Source organism: Sorex araneus, chromosome 1 (assembly GCF_027595985.1).
Source record: "Sorex araneus isolate mSorAra2 chromosome 1, mSorAra2.pri, whole genome shotgun sequence".
Classification (NCBI taxonomy): domain Eukaryota; kingdom Metazoa; phylum Chordata; class Mammalia; order Eulipotyphla; family Soricidae; genus Sorex; species Sorex araneus.
Window position 1 is genome coordinate 402,736,003 of NC_073302.1, and position 17,801 is coordinate 402,753,803.

The 17,801-nt window shown below is 43.6% G+C and overlaps 1 protein-coding gene across 1 annotated transcript; it reads left to right on the forward strand.

The window, feature by feature from the left end:
• The first annotated feature begins 2,427 nt into the window (after positions 1–2,427).
• Positions 2,428–17,799, forward strand: PMPCB (peptidase, mitochondrial processing subunit beta). The gene is made up of 13 exons (XM_055139887.1): positions 2,428–2,566; positions 3,013–3,138; positions 4,772–4,858; positions 5,672–5,801; positions 7,512–7,710; positions 8,305–8,384; positions 12,031–12,143; positions 13,166–13,309; positions 14,453–14,613; positions 15,942–16,027; positions 16,610–16,698; positions 17,406–17,481; positions 17,574–17,799. The coding sequence occupies exons 1-13, from the start codon at positions 2,465–2,467 to the stop codon at positions 17,636–17,638; spliced, it is 1,458 nt and encodes a 485-aa protein (XP_054995862.1). The 5' UTR covers positions 2,428–2,464; the 3' UTR covers positions 17,639–17,799.
• Positions 17,800–17,801: the final 2 nt, after the last annotated feature.

Sequence of the window (17,801 nt, forward strand, 5' to 3'; positions counted from 1 at the left end):
GCTGAGGACGAAGCCCAGCTTTCTGGTTAGATGTCTGGGTGCATGGAGCTATCGTTGGCTATTTTGCTTTGGAAATTCAGGAAGAGATCAATAGGCAAGAAGAAGAGGAATTATGTTTCAGACAGGTTGACAGGGAGGAGCTGGTGGGATATTCAAATGGAGCTTACACAGAAGAGAAGAAGGTTAAATAAGGGAGAAGATGAAATTTCCCCCTACACTCTAAATTTTTCTTGGGTTGGTCAGGCAGTCATTAATCTCAGATAGATTAGTGGGAGAAGAAACTGATTAATGAATGCTGTATGAGCAATCTCCACAGAAGTGGGGATTCCAAAACTAGCAGGGTGAAAGAAAGGCATGTCTTCTGACTGAAGGGAGAGGGTCTGGCGTCAGGAAGAGGACAGGGACCTGTGTGGAGCGAGGGTGAGTCACACGAGGAGCCGAGGCTCTGTAATTAGATACTGGCCGTGTGGAACAGACAGGTGTTTCAGAGATACAGATTATTTCTGGAAATAATGCTGGTTCTGCCAAAACATCACCCCATCTTACTTTTCATTTTTCTAGGTAAAGGGATTGTAAAGGTTTTCTGTGAGCTGAGAGGGCCTCCTTTACTACAGCTTGAAATAATCTATCCAAAAAACATGTGTTGCGAAGGCCCATTCTCAAGCTTTGGGAACACCTATCCCTGAGGGGCTAGTAACTTGAATGGCAAAATAATGTCGTATTTACAAGCACAGGCTTGAGAACCAGACAGATGGCGATTAGCATCCTGGCCTCAGGAAAGGTAATTTAGCTTAATTTCTACATCTCTATTATTAAGAGCATACTAATAACAGAGTTAGAAAGGTGGTTTCTAATTTCAGTTTCACTGAAGGCTCTGTGGCTGAAGGGCTGCCCTGGGCACTAAGGAGGAGGAGCTCTAAGACACAGTAAAGGAAAAGTTTCAAGGGAGCCAGAGTGTCATCCATGGGCAGCAGAAGTGCGAGACAGACTGTGTGCTGACCGTTGGTTGGTAGCAGGAGCACTTTCTATGGAAGAGAACAAGCCAGAATGCAAAGGGCTGGAGAGTAACGGGGGTTGTCAAAATCAATACATTCTCTGGGGACTGGAGCCGAAGTACAGCGGGTTAGGGCATTTGCCTTGCACGTGGCCAAGCTGGGTTCAATCCTTGACATTCCACATGGTCCCCTGAGCACTTCTGGAAGGAATTCCTGAGTGCAGAGCCAGGAGTAACCCCTGAGTATCTCTGGGTGTGACCCCTCTCCCCAAACAACAATAGATTGTTGTTGCATCATCCACTCACCAAGTCTCTTTCCCACTACATACTTCTTCCTCCCTCCCTCCCTCCCTGCTTCTCTCCCTCCCTCCCTCCCTCCCTCCCTCCCTCCCTCCCTTCCTTCCTTCCTTCCTTCCTTCCTTCCTTCCTTCCTTTCTCTTTTTTTAAAATTGAATCACTCTGAGATACACAGTTACAAAGCTGTTCATAATTGGGTTTCAGTAATACAATGTTCCAACACTCATTCCTTCACCAGTGTACATTTTCCACCACCAATGTCCCCAGTTTCCCTCCCACCAAGTCCCCCACCCCAGCCCCCCATACTGCCTCTATGGCAGGCACTTTTCTTCTTTCTTGTATATATACTTCCTTTGAGAACAGTGACTTATGGATCATTTCCTGTTTTATTTTTCCCCCTTTTTGTTTATTTATTTTTTTTGCTTTTTGGGTCACACCCAGCGATGCTCAGGGGTTACTCCTGGCTCTGCACTCAGGAATTACTCCTGGCGGTGCTTGGGGGACCATATGGGATGCCGGGGATCGAACCCGGGTCAGCCGCGTGCAAGGCGAACGCCCTACCCGCTGTGCTATCGCTCCGGCCCCTTTTCCCCCTTTTTGTTTTGTTTTTGTACCACACCTGGCAGTGCGCAGAGTTTATTCCTTGAGCCCAGGGATCATCATCTCGGGTATGGGAGTTGAACAGAGTGGGCAGCGTGCAAAGCAAGCACACCGTACACTGCAAACCCCTGCTCGCTCGCTCGCTCGCTCGCTCTCTCTCTCTCTCTCTCTCTCTCTCTCTCTCTCTCTCTCTCTCTCTCTCTCTCTCTCTCTCTCTCTCTCTCTCTCTCTCTCTCTCTCTCTCTCTCGTCCTTCCACATTTTCCAATTAATTTCGGTCACCGATGGGTGATGATGGCTAATGCCTTCGCATCTGTGACTTTCCAAACACCGTAGGAGATTGTTAAAGAAAGTGACGATCCAGGGTGTTCACAGATGCGTTCATTCCTAACTCTTCATTTGGTGCCTGTAGCTCAACCACAAGCTCAACGTGCAGCCCCACCCCCCTTAGCCTCGCCAGCACCCCTTCCAGGACTGTCATTCCCGCCATGGCCACCAGGTGGCGCCCACTCTCCTCTTCTAGGACCTGAGGTCACGGCCCCGGAAGCAGATCCTTCCTGGGTCGCGAGCGGACATGGCGGCTGCGGCGCTGGCCAGAGCCGTGGCTCTGCCGGCCGGGCGACGGCGGCTCTGGGCTGTCACCGAGCGGCATCTTCTCGGAGGCGCAGCCCGGCAGGTGAGCCTGGTTTCCTTAGGTGTGGGCGCGGCCGGGGGGCGGGGGTGGGCCGGGTTACCCCGCGGTGCCGGCACCGCGCAGGCACTTCCGGCCTCCTCGGCCCGACCCGGCCTGGGGCCTTGCAGTGTGACCTGGTCACCCCCTCCCCGGAGGCGGCTTGGCGCGGGGGCATGGAGTTTGCCGGACGTGCGGCGGGCGCTTTCCCTCCCCGGAGGGGTCCCTTTCCGCCCCGCGCGTTCCCGCGAGGGCCCCGAGGTCGAGGTCGGGGCCGCGGCGGGGGCCGTGGGGGGTGGGGAGGGCGACCCCCGGGCTGGCGCCGCAGGGGCTGGCCTTCCCGACCGGCCTTCCGGACCCGCGCCCGAGGGGGCGGGCCTGGGCCCTGGAGAAGAAACCGGCTTTGGATCCCCACGAGTCTGGCTCCCTTTCTCCCACCCGGCCCCCCGCAGTGGAGGAGGTGGAGGAGCACCCAGGCCGCCACTCAGGTGCTGCTGAACGTGCCCGAAACGCGGGTGACGTGTCTGGACAACGGACTCCGGGTGGCCTCCGAAGACTCCGGGCTCTCCACCTGCACGGTAAGTGATGCCCACCCACGCCCCCCCCCACCCGGCCCCCAGGAGAGAGTCTCCAGCCGAGCCCTTTAGTTGCCTGATGCTTTTGCTGAGCTCGACAGACCATACCGTCTTTTAAAAAAATTTAATTTTAATTTTTTTTGAGTCACCACGTGATATACAGTTACAAAGATGTTCATGATCGGGTGTCAGCCATGCAATGATCCAACACCCCTCCCGATACCAGTGTCCGTTTCCCACCATCAGTGATTCCAGTTTCCCTCCCGCCAAGCCCCCCTCCCCCCATCCTGCCTCTATGGCTCTATGGTAGGCACTTTCCTTCTCTCTCTCTCTCTCTCTCTCTCTGTCTCTCTCCCTCCCTCCCTCCCTCCCTCCCCCTTTTTCCCTCCCTCCCTTCCTCCCTTCTTCCTTCCCTCCCTCCCTCCCCCCTACTGGGCACTATGGTCTGCAATACAGATACTGAAAGGTTGTGTTTGTTTCTTTATCTACTTTTCAACACAGTTCTTATCCAGAGACATCATTTCCAACTGTCTTTGTCATAATGGTCCCTTCTCTATTCCAATTGCCTTCTCCTTCTCCTCAGCACTTGTGGCAGGCTTCCAAACTACAGACTAATCCTCCTTCCTCTTGTTTCTACCGTCCTTGAGTATTACTCTCTTATCATCTGTTTTTTTTAAACTTTCCACAAATGACACAAATGAGTGCAATCGTTCTATGTCTGTCCTTCTTCTCCTCTGACTCATTTCACTCAGCATGATACTCTACATGTCCGTCCATTTATAAACAAATTTTATGACTTCGTTTTTCAGACCAGGCCCTCTTGAGCTGTTCTTCCCTGTCCTGTGGAGGTGTGCCCATTTGGTGGCTGTCTCTGGTTCTAGCCTTATTAGCACAGTAGGTAATGAAAAGTGCAGCTGCAGGGCTACTGTCTCTAGAAGGGCTCATACCTGATCTTTAAAACAGTCCTCTGGGGTATATACCATCACACCCATTTCACAGATGAGGAGCAGGGTCAGTGAAGTTATGTGGCTTTGCTATGTTATGTCTTACGCATACATAATAGAACTAGGGTTCGAACCTTGGTTTTCTGGCTGCCTCTGATGTTCTTTATACTACAGGGGTTAAGTATAAAGTATAAACTTGACTGTTGTAAGTCAAATTAAGAATCTGATCCTTTATTGGCACTTTGGTGGTGTGTTGTCATCCCAGGGTGCGCCTCAATCATTGACATTAAGGCTACTGTACATTATGATGCTGCAAAGACAAGAATTTGTTCTTCAGGCCAGCAGATCAACGAAAGGGCTGGAGCACATGTTTTGCATACAGGAGCTCAAGACTTGATTCCCGGCACTGAATGATCCTCTGAACACTGCCGGGTGTGACCCCCCCAAAAAAAGCAAATAACAAAGACAAAGAATTTGTGCCTCAGTGACCCTGGCAGACTTATGTTTTTATGTTTGTAGCACCTAGCAATGGTACCTGATGACCACCATTTTCAAATCTTACAGTTCATAGGAATAGTAGGTCACAGTATTGAGATGAGAAAGTGTCAGAAAAAGGGAGATGACCTTTTCCTTTCTGTCCCATTCACCCAAAGAAAAGAGATGATGCATTATCATTCCTTGATTGTGTTTAGGTTGGACTCTGGATTGATGCTGGAAGTAGATATGAAAATGCCAAGAATAATGGAACAGCTCATTTTCTGGAGCATATGGCTTTCAAGGCAAGTTGTAAGACTTTATAAAAATACATTTTCTTTAAGAGATAGTGAGCAAACATTTTTATTCTAAGGCAAGGAGAAGTACTTCAGTTTCTAGCATGTTTATTTGTGGCGGTACATAGTGTATTCAAGTGGTACTCAGGAGGTCTGGCAATTTGCAATTCTTGGCCAACTGGACGGGAAGTTCAGTGCAAGAACCTAGGGTGCAGTGTTGTGCAAGGGATGATACCTGCTGACTCTAGCAGTCCTGGGGCCTCCAGGGATGCTCCTGGGCATATGGAACCATATGATGCTGGGAATTGAACCCAGACCGAATGCATGCCAGGCATATACCCTAACTGCTGGTTTTATCTCCTGGCTCCTAGCAAGTTTTTTTTAATTATTATGCAAAATGTTCTATTTTTATGTAATATAATTACATGAATTACTGACAATTGCTTGGGAATTCAAACAGAATATTTTTCTTGTGATGTTAGAGTTATATGAATGTTTCTTTCTATTTTGCTTTTTGGGGGGCGTGAGCAGTGCTCAGGGTTTACTCCTGGGTCTGCATTCAGGGATCACTTATGGTGCGTCCTGTTGGACCATGCAGGGTACTAGGGATCGAACCTAGGTCAGCCACATGTAAGACCCAGTTTCTTATACACTATACTATTTCTCTAACCCCTATTTCTGAAACCTGATGTACTTTAGAAACCAAATTTAGCCCCTTGTGTAGAGCTGACATAGGCTTCTGTCCTCCTGTTTATTGTCTTTAGTGTTTAAAACAGGTAAGAGATAAAGGACAATATCATTTTTCCTTCCCTTTTATTTCAGGGCACCAAAAAGAGATCCCAGTTAGATCTAGAACTTGAGATCGAAAATATGGGTGCTCATCTCAATGCCTATACCTCCAGGGAGCAGACTGTGTATTATGCCAAAGCATTCTCTAAGGATTTGCCAAGAGGTATTATTATTTCTACTATAGATAAGTGATTTTCCTGATGGTTCAGAAAGACTCTAATACTGTTTTTATTATGTTTGTTGTTAAAGAGATTTAAAAAACAAAACAAAACAGAAGCTTGACAGGGGGAAATGCAAGTGAGGGAGCATCAATTTTTATTTCTTCAAATCTAGCAATTTATATCAGGTATTTACAGGCTGCAAGACTTAACGCAAACCAGACCGATACACTTGATTTGAAAGTACTTCTTCTAGACCCATATCTGTGTAGTGAAGCCTTTTTCCTTGTTTTCAGTCTTTGATACAAAAGCTTTTGGTCCAAGGAGCCCAGGATATGAGTCAGGTGGTAGAGCCCAGCCCCGAGTTCAAGGGCCCTGGTCGCCCTTGAGCACCTGTGAGGCTTTCATTACTGTTTGGCTCTTTCTCTTCTATTTTCTTTTTCAGCTCCCAGTGGTGCCTCATACATGAAGTTAGGGCCATTCTTTACACGGTCATCTTCCATTATCCTATACTTCTTTTTCTTTAAGATTAGCACTGTAGCACTGTCGTCCCATTGTTCATCGATTTGCTCGAGCAGGCACCAATAATGTCTCCATTGTGAGACTTGTTGTTACTGTTTTTGGCATATCGAATACGCCATGGGTAGCTTGCCAGACTCTGCCGCGCAGGCGGGATACTCTCGGCAGCTTGCCGGGCTCTGAGACGGATGGAGGAATTGAACCCGGCTTGGCCGTGTGCAAAGCAAATGCCCTACCCGCTGCCTGCTGTGCTATCGCTCCGGTCCGTTCTTTAAGATATCACTGCATTAATTCTTCTTGTTCTTTTCTTGTCATATGATATTCATGTTCTGCCATCCATACCATTTCGATACTTCATTTGAAGGCATGATGAAAGTCCTTGCACATGACACTAGCCAACGACTAGCCCATTTTAGACCCTTAACAATGAGGAAAGCCAGTCCTAGAGCTCTGCCACCCAACCGGAACACGGATTTTCTTTACAGTTTTCGTACAGAACATATAAAGACTTACGTGCAGAGAGTCATCACAAGTATTGTGTTGACTTATGGCAAACTGAGGACATTTCCCCCCAAGCCCATCTGTTGTACAGAAGTTCATTTGGTGTAGGCAAGGAGGGTTATGGGGATCAAGCCCAGAGCCTCACATGTGAAGCATGTGCTCTACATAGGGGTTTGTTTGGTTCTTTTTTTTCCATTAATATAGGGGCCACCAGATAGAGAGATGGTGGGGTTCAGCTTCTGTGTGCAGCTGCAGCTCTTTGAGCTCTTACCTGTCTGGCCCCTTGCTTTCTATGTTGTTAATTTTATTTATTTATTTATTTTTTTAAATTTTTTTTTTTTTTTTTTTTTTTTTTTGCTTTTTGGGTCACACCTGGCGATGCACAGGGGTTACTCCTGGCTTTGCACTCAGGAATTACCCCTGGCCGTGCTCAGGGGACCATATGGGATGCTGGGATTTGAACCCGGGTCGGCCGCGTGCAAGGCAAACGCCCTACCCGCTGTGCTATCACTCCAGCCCTATGTTGTTAATTTTAATATTGTCCCTTTAGATGTATTGAATATATAGGATATTGTATTTCTTCAAAGCTTGATTATTTAGTCAGTATTAAGTGGTGGTCACTATCATGCTAGTTAAATCCATTTTAATAATGAAAGTAATATTTTTACTGTTTCTTATGTTTTATTTTCAATTAGCTGTGGAAATTCTTGCTGACATAATACAGAACAGCACTTTGGGAGAGGCAGAGATTGAACGTGAACGTGGAGTAATCCTTAGGGAGATGCAGGAAGTTGAAACCAATTTACAAGAAGTTGTTTTTGATTATCTGCATGCCACAGCTTATCAAGATACTGCACTTGGCCGAACAATTTTGGGGCCAACTGAAAATATCAAGTAAGTCTAATTCTCAGATTTTTGGTGGGAGGAGGGAAGAAATTTGAGATGTAAAAATTGACATCGACAGACGTTCAAAAAGTCTGTTTCTGAAGGTAATTGCTATCCCTTGATAATCGTATGAAATTGTTGTTATACTTTAATTCTCCCTAATTCCCAGGTGTCTGCATTCATAGTTACTTCTGGAATAAGTGATGTTATCAAATCTCTTTTCTTCTGCTTTTTTGTTGTTGTTTTGCTCATACCCAGCTGTGCTCAGGGCTTACTCCTGACTCTATGCTCAGGGATCACTCCTGGCAGACTCTGGGGACCATATCGGATACTGGGCATTGAACCCAGGTCACCCGCATGCAAGGCAGGAGTCCTACCTGCTGGACAATCACTTTGGCCCTCTATTTTCTAAAAAAATAGTTCAGGCTCTTTGATAGTTGTATGTATCTCACATCTAAATGGATTTAACTTTTAGATACTTTTAAGATCCTATTTGTTTCCATTATATTCAAGTTATATACAAGAGTTATGATTGTTAATTTTAGTTGTATACAAGATCTGTGCTGTTAATTTCCTTTCATTGCTGCTTTTCTTGCTCTATAGATCTATAAATCGTAAGGATTTAGTGGATTATATCACCACACATTATAAGGGACCAAGAATAGTACTTGCTGCTGCTGGAGGTTAGTCCATTAAAATTTCTACATGTTCATCGGGAAGATGGGTTTATCAGTTTGATCCTGTTGGGAGCTACCCTACAAGTTTTATTTACAGTGCAAGTTGTGAGGGTAACATGGAGCACTGGAACCACACTGTTCCTTCTGTCTTCTCTTTTGTAGATTTTTTTCTTTTAAATAGAAAAACTTAAGGACTCTCCAGTTTATAACTGTACACACATAGTCACATGTTCTTGCAAGAGAAGGACACATGCGTGAACTGGGAGACAAGTCACACTTGGAAGATAGTGTTCTGCAGTTGGGGAATCTTTTGAGATTTTAAATAATTTCTTAAGAATGCCAGCCCTTACTGGGCATAGCATGGATATGTTATTGTTGTTTATTATTTTGTTGATTTGCTGATTTGGTTGGTCAGTGAGTTATGAGAACAGAAGTACATAAGGTTATAGAAAGTTTCATGGGAATCTGCACATAGGGGTGGCAACTGGACAAGCCTTCTTTGGGGGCATGTATGATTGAAGCCGGTGAATTTAAAAAAAAGTTCCTGTAGGTTTCTGCTGGACTCCGGGCAGTCTGATTTTAGACGAACAGTTTGTTTTGCTGGTTTTAATTTTTAGGGAATTTTGTAAAGTGTTCTTTTGTGTCAATTAATTTATTTTAATTTACAAATAACAGTAAACTAAAAGTTCAGTTGTCGTTGATAGACATCTGGAACAATGACATGTGAGTGATGAAGAAAATAAAAACAAGGATTATATGCTTTCTGGCGTGGGATGTAGTGTTTGAGTCATACACCCAGCAGTCCTGAGGGGATGCCTATGATGCTGTGGTCAGGAATCACTCCTGACAGTGCTGGAGGTATGGAGGGAGGACAGTATGATGGTTCTGGGGATCAAACCCAAGTTGATCACATGGAAAGCAAGTGCTTTAGCCCCAGTATTGTCTTCCAGCCCAGGTTTGAGTGCATTAAACATATCTTTCATTTGGGCTTTCTTGTTACCTTTGTGGGTAGCATACAGTGCTCTCAAACTCTTAACATTGCTCTGAAGCAGCTGGTGCTGATCCAGCATCTGAAGTGAGAACACTGTGAGTTAGATGGGCCTTATCAGCCACGGGGCCTGATGTCTCTGCCATTGTTGGATGCCATGGGAACACAAAAGATTTTATCATGTAGTTCCTGAATTAATTTTGCCATTATTTAAGTTGGGTATGTCTTAATTAATGCCTTGCCCTAGATTAGCCTTTTTTTTTTAAGTTGGCATCTAAATGATGATGTCCTTTATAAACAAAGGACTTTAACTTCAGTAAAATAGGCCAGAGTTAGGTTTGTATTTTTGGGCCACATATGGCTGTGCTCAGGGCTTACTCCTGGCTCTGTACTCAGGGATCACTTTTGACAGGCTCAGGGACCATATGTGGTACTGAGAATTGAATGAACCCAGATTGGCAGTGTGCAAGATAAGTGCCTTACCCAATGTATTATCACTCTGGCCCCTTTGACAATATTTTTTAAATGTACACATGCCTAAATTTGTGAGTTTTTACTTGAGTCTTTCACTGCTTTAAATCTGTTTGGATCCTGTGTTTGCATAATAAGAGGTATAGCATCCTTAGTAATTCATAAGTTTTGGAGGGCAGGTAATGTTTGAATAGGGATAGTTCTATTCAGAAATACAGATTACTTTGTCCCTGAGTTCTGACAGCAGAGCTGAGAATGAATCCAGCTTTCTTTAAATGAGACAGTGCTTATGTTTTCTTTCTGCTTTAGACAACAGTGTACTAAAAATGAACTTTTTTCTTGCTACTTTTCATTTTGGAACTTTTTAATAAGCCTATTTAACATGATGCATAGGAAGTGGGCTTTGGTTTGTAGAGAGTCCTCCCAAGCAGTGCTCAGGGAGCCCTGGCCACTCCCGCCGTGTTAGCTGTGGGGACAGCAGGATTACACTCATCAGTGTGTCTGTCAGTGTGTACACTCAAGGGCAGAACTCAAACCCCTAAATACACGGCATGCACTCCAGCATCTTGAGCCATAGCCCTGGGCCCAGAAAGTGGTGTTTTGTTTTGGGGCCACACCTGGCAGTGCTCAGGGACTGCTCCTGGAAGGGCTTGGGATCATACATGGAGCTGGGTTGTCCCTAGCTGCCAGAAAGCTGTATTTTAAAGTACTAAGTGTCCTTATCTGTGAGTAGTTTGTTGATGAAAACTGTCAATTACTATCTATATACATACACACATTTTTTTGTGTGTGCCACTATCTCACAAGGTGCAGTGTTACCCTTTTTATTGGGAGGGGAGGGGTTGCACACCCAGCAGTGCTAACGGGTTACTCCTGATGATGGTTGGGGGCTATATGGGATGCAAGGATCAAACCTGGGTCGGCCATATGCAAGACAAATGCCCCTGTAATTTTTTATAAAATCAATTTAAAATATTATCAGAATAAGCCTTTGCTCTGGCCTCATCTTACTCTTTTTTCCCCCTTTTTTTATTGAATCACCATATGGAAAGTTACGAAGTTCTCAGGCTTATGTCTCAATTATACAATACTCAAACACCCATTCCTTCACCAGTGCCCATATTCCACCACCAAAAACCCCAATATACCTCCCACCCCCCGCCCCCCACCTCCTCCCCACCTGCGTAACTGATAAATTTCACTTCATTTTCTCTTTACCTTGATTACATTTCATATTTAAACACAAAACTCATTATTGTTGGAGTTTCCCCCCCAAAAAAAGACAGCCCTACTACCAAGGAAACATTTGATAATTAGTTTTCCATTGCTGAGAATGAAGTCCTGCTGTTCCAAGTGCATAACTCTTTTTTCCCCCCCTCCTTCCCGCGCCACCAAGTTCGTGCCTGCTTCGTGGCGCGGGAAGCAGAGCGTGTGCTGGTATCGGACCCAGCCCGAGACTGCCCAAGCAGTTCCAAGTACATAATTTTTTTTTTCCCCTTCCTGCACCACCAAGTTCGTGCCTGCTTAATAGACCTCATGATATGGTGGACGCCACGCCGCGTTTCTCCCCGAAAAGGGAAAAGAACCGATAAAGAAGGGTATTTCCTCTCCTCGGCAGGCGTGGGACTATAGCTTAGTTCACAGTCTGGAGAAATGGCTGCTACTTTGATTACCTTCAATATTTCAACAAAAAACTCACTATTATTGTTTGGAGTTTACCCTAAAGTCAGACCTGATAAAAAGGAACCATTTCACATTGCTGAGAATTAAGAGATATTAGGCTGTAGTGGCCACGCGGTTTTGGATTTCTGTGTAAAAGTCCAGGGAAAATTCTGCCAGAAATTGCATCACTACAAGCTCTTACTTCCCTTTTGTGGTGCTCATAAAATGGAAAAGCCTGGAGAGAGAAACCCCTGCCCACTGGCGCCGCATGGGGCAGTGGCTCAATTCGCAGTCTGGAGGCATTTTTGCGAGCTCTCGTGTCCAAAGTAGTTCAGTTGACCTCCAGGATCGTGCTCGTGCAGCAGCGGAGAGTCATCTTACTCTTAATGCAGTCTAGTGTGTGCACATAGGTCATCTCTAACTTTCATCAGTTTTATACTGCCTTGTGCTTATGGTACACAAAAGTGGTTGGCTGTTGTCTCCTTTAGATAGTACTACGTGTTACATTGAAAATATTTTCCTTCAATTTAGGAGTTTCACATGATGAACTGCTTGAGTTAGCAAAGTTTCATTTTGGCGACTCTTTGTCTTCACACGATGGAGAAATACCTGCTCTGCCTCCCTGCAAATTCACGGGAAGTGAGGTAGGGCAAGCCTGCTGAGCTACTCTCCAGCCCTTTGGATCCATGTTTTATTTCTGAGGGTGTGTATAGGATATTTGTACAAAACCTGATAATCAAAGGTTCAGAGTGAAACAGGAAAGGAAGAGGATATACTTGTTAGCTTACAGTCTCATTCTAAATTAGTTGACCACTTATTTTCTTTTCTAAGGGAGCTAAATATAAGGGCAGTATAATATTGAACTATGTCCATCTTATGTTACCTGGTAGAAGATCTGCCTTTTGTTTTGTTTTGTTTTTTTGGTCACACCCAGTAATGTTCTGGTGTTACTCAGGAATTACTCCTGGCAGTGCTCGGAGGACCATATGGGATGCTGGGGATTGAGCCCAGGTCAGCCGCATGCAAGGCAAACTCCCTGCTGTACTGTAGCTCCAGCCCTGCAGTCTTATTCCCTTTCACATTTAATTTACTCTTGGCTAAATTCTGCCCACGGTGCATTTCTAGGATAGCTTTTAGAGAGCTTGCAGATAATCAAATACTTATAGCTTTAAACCTCTTTGAGGCTTATTTTGCTAAAAAGAGGTTTGATGTTGGCATTTACTTGAACTGTAACTATTATTGTCAGTGAAATAAAGATCTTGTTCTGTTAATATTTTAAATTGATTTAAAAAAAAAAACCAGGGTGACAAACAGGGTTGGTTTCTACAAGTGAAAAAGGTAAAACGTTTTTGAACAGGTAACTGTCTGGCTCCAGTGTTTGTAGTATTTTAATTGGAGATCGTTTCGTATCTTCTTTCCCTGAGTCTTAAAAATTCTTTAAGCTTAGACTGTATAGTGTAAGTACACCTGTAATTTAAAAATCAAGAGTAACTGAACATTTTAACTTTGGATTAATGCAACTAGTAAAAGTCTTGTTAAAAACAAGTCACATATATATATCTATATATATAGATATGTGTATATTTATTTATATATATAAGACAAAACAAAACACGTCATATAGTGGTAATCTTAACCCGAGTTTTGTTTTCTTTATATTATCTAGATTCGATTGCGGGATGACAAGATGCCTTTGGCACATATTGCAGTTGCCGTTGAAGCTGTTGGTTGGGCACATCCAGATACAATTTGTCTCATGGTTGCAAATACACTGATTGGCAACTGGGATCGTTCTTTCGGAGGAGGAATGGTAAGGGATTTTTAAATGTATTGGATATTTGTACTATAAATTTTCTCTTTTAAAATCCTGGATTGCATCCTAAGCCAGAATTTTTTCTTTACTAATGTGAGGATTTTCAGAATTTGAAAAAGAAAAAAATGAATAGTACTATGTCAATATCCTGATAACTTCAATAATTATGTCAAGGTTAATTTGTTTTTCAGAAATGCACACCAAACAATGATAAAGCAAACATGGCAGTTGTTAGAGAATTTAGACATACAGAGATTTTTGTAATATCTTTGACATTTTTGTAAATTATTTCAGAATACAAATGTATTATATATTAATTTGTATCCAAGATACTCATTTACACTCTGAGATTTCAGTAAAATGTAGCAGTATATTATTTAGAAGTGGATTCAGGGCCAGGGAGATTGCTGATGTGGTAAAGCATATGCTTAGGAGTTTGGGCTCTGGCGGAACTGAGTATGGACCTGGCAATCCTGAGCAATAAACTCTCCAGCCTCCCCGGCCAGAAGAGACACTGCTTCTGTTTTCCACTCCCAGCACTGCTGAGGCCAGGATCCCTGTCTGAATCAACTTTCCTTGTGGAGGGTTCAGAGGGAGCACGCAGAGGGCTGGAGTATGGCATGCACAAGGCTATGCATTGAGCGCCTGCTGCACACAGCCTTGTGAGCACTGCCAGGTGTAGTCCTGGTTGCCCCCAGAACTGATGAGCCCCTTTCCCCCAAAAAAGATAAAAGTAGGTGCAGATATGATGTTAATTGTGAATTCACTGTTTTTACATATGAATTTTTTCTGGGAATGTATTGGGTGAGAGGTTTTTTTTTTCTTTTGTTTTTTGCATTTTGGTTTTGGGGTCACATCCGGCAGTAAGGCTCAGGGCTTACTCCTGACTCTGTGCTCAGGGATCACTCAGTGTTTGCGGTGCTGGGGATCAAAACCAGGTCAGCCACATGCAAGGCAAACACCCTACTTGCTGTATTATTGCTCCGGCTTATCTCATTGAACTTTAACTTTATTGTTATTTGGCAAAACCAACAAACTCAGCCTTCTCTCAGGGCATTCACTATTTGCTGTATCTTTTTACTTTGGGGTAATTAGTATACATATACCTTCAGTTGGCTTACACAGTATTTTTCTTTACAGAATTTATCTAGCAAACTGGCTCAGCTCACCTGTCATGGCAACCTCTGTCATAGCTTCCAGTCTTTCAATACTTCGTACACAGACACAGGACTGTGGGGAATTTATATGGTCTGTGAACCAGCCACTGTTGCAGACATGCTACATCTTGTTCAGAAAGAGTGGTGAGAAAATGACATCTGTTGCTTGGAATTCATACTGAGACAAGTTTCTTTTTATGCTTTGGTAACATTTGTTATATAGAGATCTAAACTAAGCAGTGGTGAGGATTGCTGTGATCCCAAAGGTCACAAATGTGTTTCTTCTAAACCATGTATGAAACAGATAGAAATTTTTTCCTCTTTAACTGGCAGATTTTAATTCCAGTTAAAACACCAACTGGAATTGGAGAAAAAAATCTCTAAAAGAAGTATTATTTGTTTCTTAATGCAAAAAGGCTGATTGGGAAATGGTGTTATTTTGGTTTTTTTTTTTGTGTTTTAAACTAGACTTAGGTGTTCTTTTGAGAAATTAATCTAATAAGCCATTGTGAAGTCTCAAAATGATTATAGCAGCTCTCAGAACATGACTTATTTTTTATATGTGTTTCCTTATATTGTTAATTTCTCAAAACTGGTCAGTAACAATAGCACTGTAGCACTGTCGTCCTGTTGTTTGATTTGCTTGAGCGGGCACCAGTAATGTCATTGTGAGACTTGTTACTGGTTTTGGCATATCAAGTACACCACGGGTATTGCCAGGCTCTGCCGTGCTTGTGGGATACTCTCAGTAGTTTGCTGGGCTCTTTGAGAGGGCTGGAGGAATTGAACCCAGGTTGGTTGCGTGCAAGGCATCTTGTGGTATATTTTGTTATTTTGGGGTGGGTTCCCAAGCTAAAGAGGTATGAGGGAACCCACAGGTGATTCTTGGCCAACTGGGTCAGAGTATGATGTAATGCTGTTTGGGTTTGCAGTGCTAGGAGTACCCCTCACCTGTCCCCAGGTGCTGGGAATCGATCCTAGGAAGATAGGAAGATGCATGCACCCTAACTGCTGTACCATTTTCTGCCCATCCTGTCTTTCTTTGTATCACTCAGAAATGGTGCCCTCAACCATTTTCCATTGTGGTTCCCTTTCCTATCAGATGATCCTTAGTCTCAGGCTGTGTCACCCTTCCAACCCCCTACCCCCTTCCTTTCATGTGATTTTCACCTGTGGCTCCCTTGGAATATCCTGGGGGACGTATAGGGGTAAATATAGCCCTAGTTAAGAAACACTGTTTTAGATTATTCACTGTCACTGTCATCCCGTTACTTATCGATTTGTTCGAGTGGGCACCAGTAACGTCTCTCATTGAGAGACTTATTGTTACTGTTTTTGGCATATCCAATATGCACGGGTAGCTTGCCAGGCTCTGCCGTGCGGGCTTGATACTCTGTAGCTTGCCTTTTTTTTAGCTCACAAAATACATAACAGTTCATATTGACCTTTTGATTCTTCCAAATGGCTTTCAGGATGCGACTCTGTACAAGTGTCACTGAAAGTGAAGTTGCTCGGGCCAGAAATCTGCTGAAAACAAACATGCTATTGCAACTAGATGGTAAGAATGAAGTTCTGTTTCATGCACAGTTGACTTTTGAACAGCATAGGAGTTACTTGGTGATCAACCTTGTGCAGTGGGAAATAATTACATATCTATATATCTATGTATATGTATCTTTATCACTCTCCCCAAACTTAGAGTTGTCTGTGGGGTGAGGTTGATTGGTTTTAGGATCCCTTTCCCCATTCCAAGATTCACTGAACTTTGTCCTTTTAAGTCTGGGTTTTAGAACTGTGGGTCAGGCTCCAGTATAGTCTTATGTGACTTTAAAAACATAAGTAAATGATTGGTGTACTTATTTTATATACTTGTATAGGGATAGGTGGGGTCGCATACAAATTTCTTGTGCAAATGTGGTTGTAAGTGTAGGTCTGTGCCCTATTTTAAGAGTATTTAGCTCTTATTTATTGGATGCTGCACCTGAGGATTTAGCCAGTTGACAGTTAGATTCATGGACATGGCACGTAGGTAGAAAATTTTTTTTGTGTGTAGATGGTTCATTTCAAACCTATGTTGTTTGAGGGTCACTGTAAGGTGGCTTATAATTTGATACTGAAGTTTTCCCTTTCCTTTAAACAGGTTCTACTCCAATATGTGAAGATATTGGCAGGCAGATGCTATGCTATAATAGAAGAATTCCCATCCCTGAGCTTGAAGCAAGAATTGATGTAAGTTCTTAAGTATTATGGGTCTTTTGGGGGAACCCTGTGGTATCTGGGACTGAACCCAGTCCTCCTGTATTGAAAACACACTAGTCTTTTGAGCTCTTGCAGCCTTTGTTGTGTCCTGTTTAAAAAGATCCTTGTTTCGGGGCTAGAGTTTGTTACAGGGGTTAAGGCACATGGAGCTGACCCCGATTAGGCCCTCCACACCACATGATTCCTCAAGTATTGCCAGGTCTCAAGAACCCTTGGAAAATCCCAAGCACTTATGGATGTGGACGATCTCCAGCAGCACAGGGCCCAAGCAGCATCGTATGCTTGAGTCTTTGCTTTGAACAACTAGCCCAGCTGGCTGAGAATTACTGGGTGGGGCTCCTAGGCCTCTCAAACAGCACTTTGGTGACCTTACCACAGATAATTGAAAGATCCCGTTGGGTTGGGGAATGGCAGTAAAGGGCAGTAGAACTTAATGTCTGAGATTTATGAGGCTGCCCCTCCCAAAGAAAAAGATCCTTCCAAAGGGCATTCTGCCTGCTCTAACTCTGAAATGTTCCAGGTGGAGGAGCTAGCTCAAGGAGTAGAGCACAGACATATCTAGCATGTCCAAGGCTCTGAGTTAAGTCCCCAACACCACCAAAAATGACATGGCTCCATAACATAATCCATCATTACAAAAGCAAGCTCTGGAATGCTACTATCTTGTCTATTTTTAGGCTGTAAACGCTGAGACAATTCGAGAAGTGTGTATGAAGTATATTTATGATAAAAGCCCAGCTGTTGCTGCTGTTGGTAAGTCTAGCTCCTTTCCACCTATGCAAAAAAGCTGACAATACATTTAATCCAGTTGTAACTTAACCCTTTTTTTCTCACCCTAACCTCAGGTCCCATCGAGCATCTACCAGATTTTAACCAGATTCGCAGCAACATGTGCTGGCTTCGTGATTAAAATGCTTCTAGTCAAGATAATATGTAATGTAGTTTAATGTGTATGTAGCTTTTAAGTTATTATTTCTAAATTTCAATTTTTTAGATACTGTGTAAAACTTTTAGAGGATAATCTATTATAGGAAATAGCATATTTTCAAATTACCATAAAGTATAATTTTAAG

What these genes read in the sequence shown, in the direction of transcription:
- PMPCB (XM_055139887.1), top strand. Translation starts at nt 2,465, where the DNA reads ATGGCGGCTGCGGCGCTGGCCAGAGCCGTGGCTCTGCCGGCCGGGCGA. An exon ending in TCGGAGGCGCAGCCCGGCAG is followed by an intron (nt 2,567 to 3,012) that starts GTGAGCCTGGTT and finishes GGCCCCCCGCAG; the next exon opens with TGGAGGAGGTGGAGGAGCAC. An exon ending in AGCTTGAAGCAAGAATTGAT is followed by an intron (nt 16,699 to 17,405) that starts GTAAGTTCTTAA and finishes GTCTATTTTTAG; the next exon opens with GCTGTAAACGCTGAGACAAT.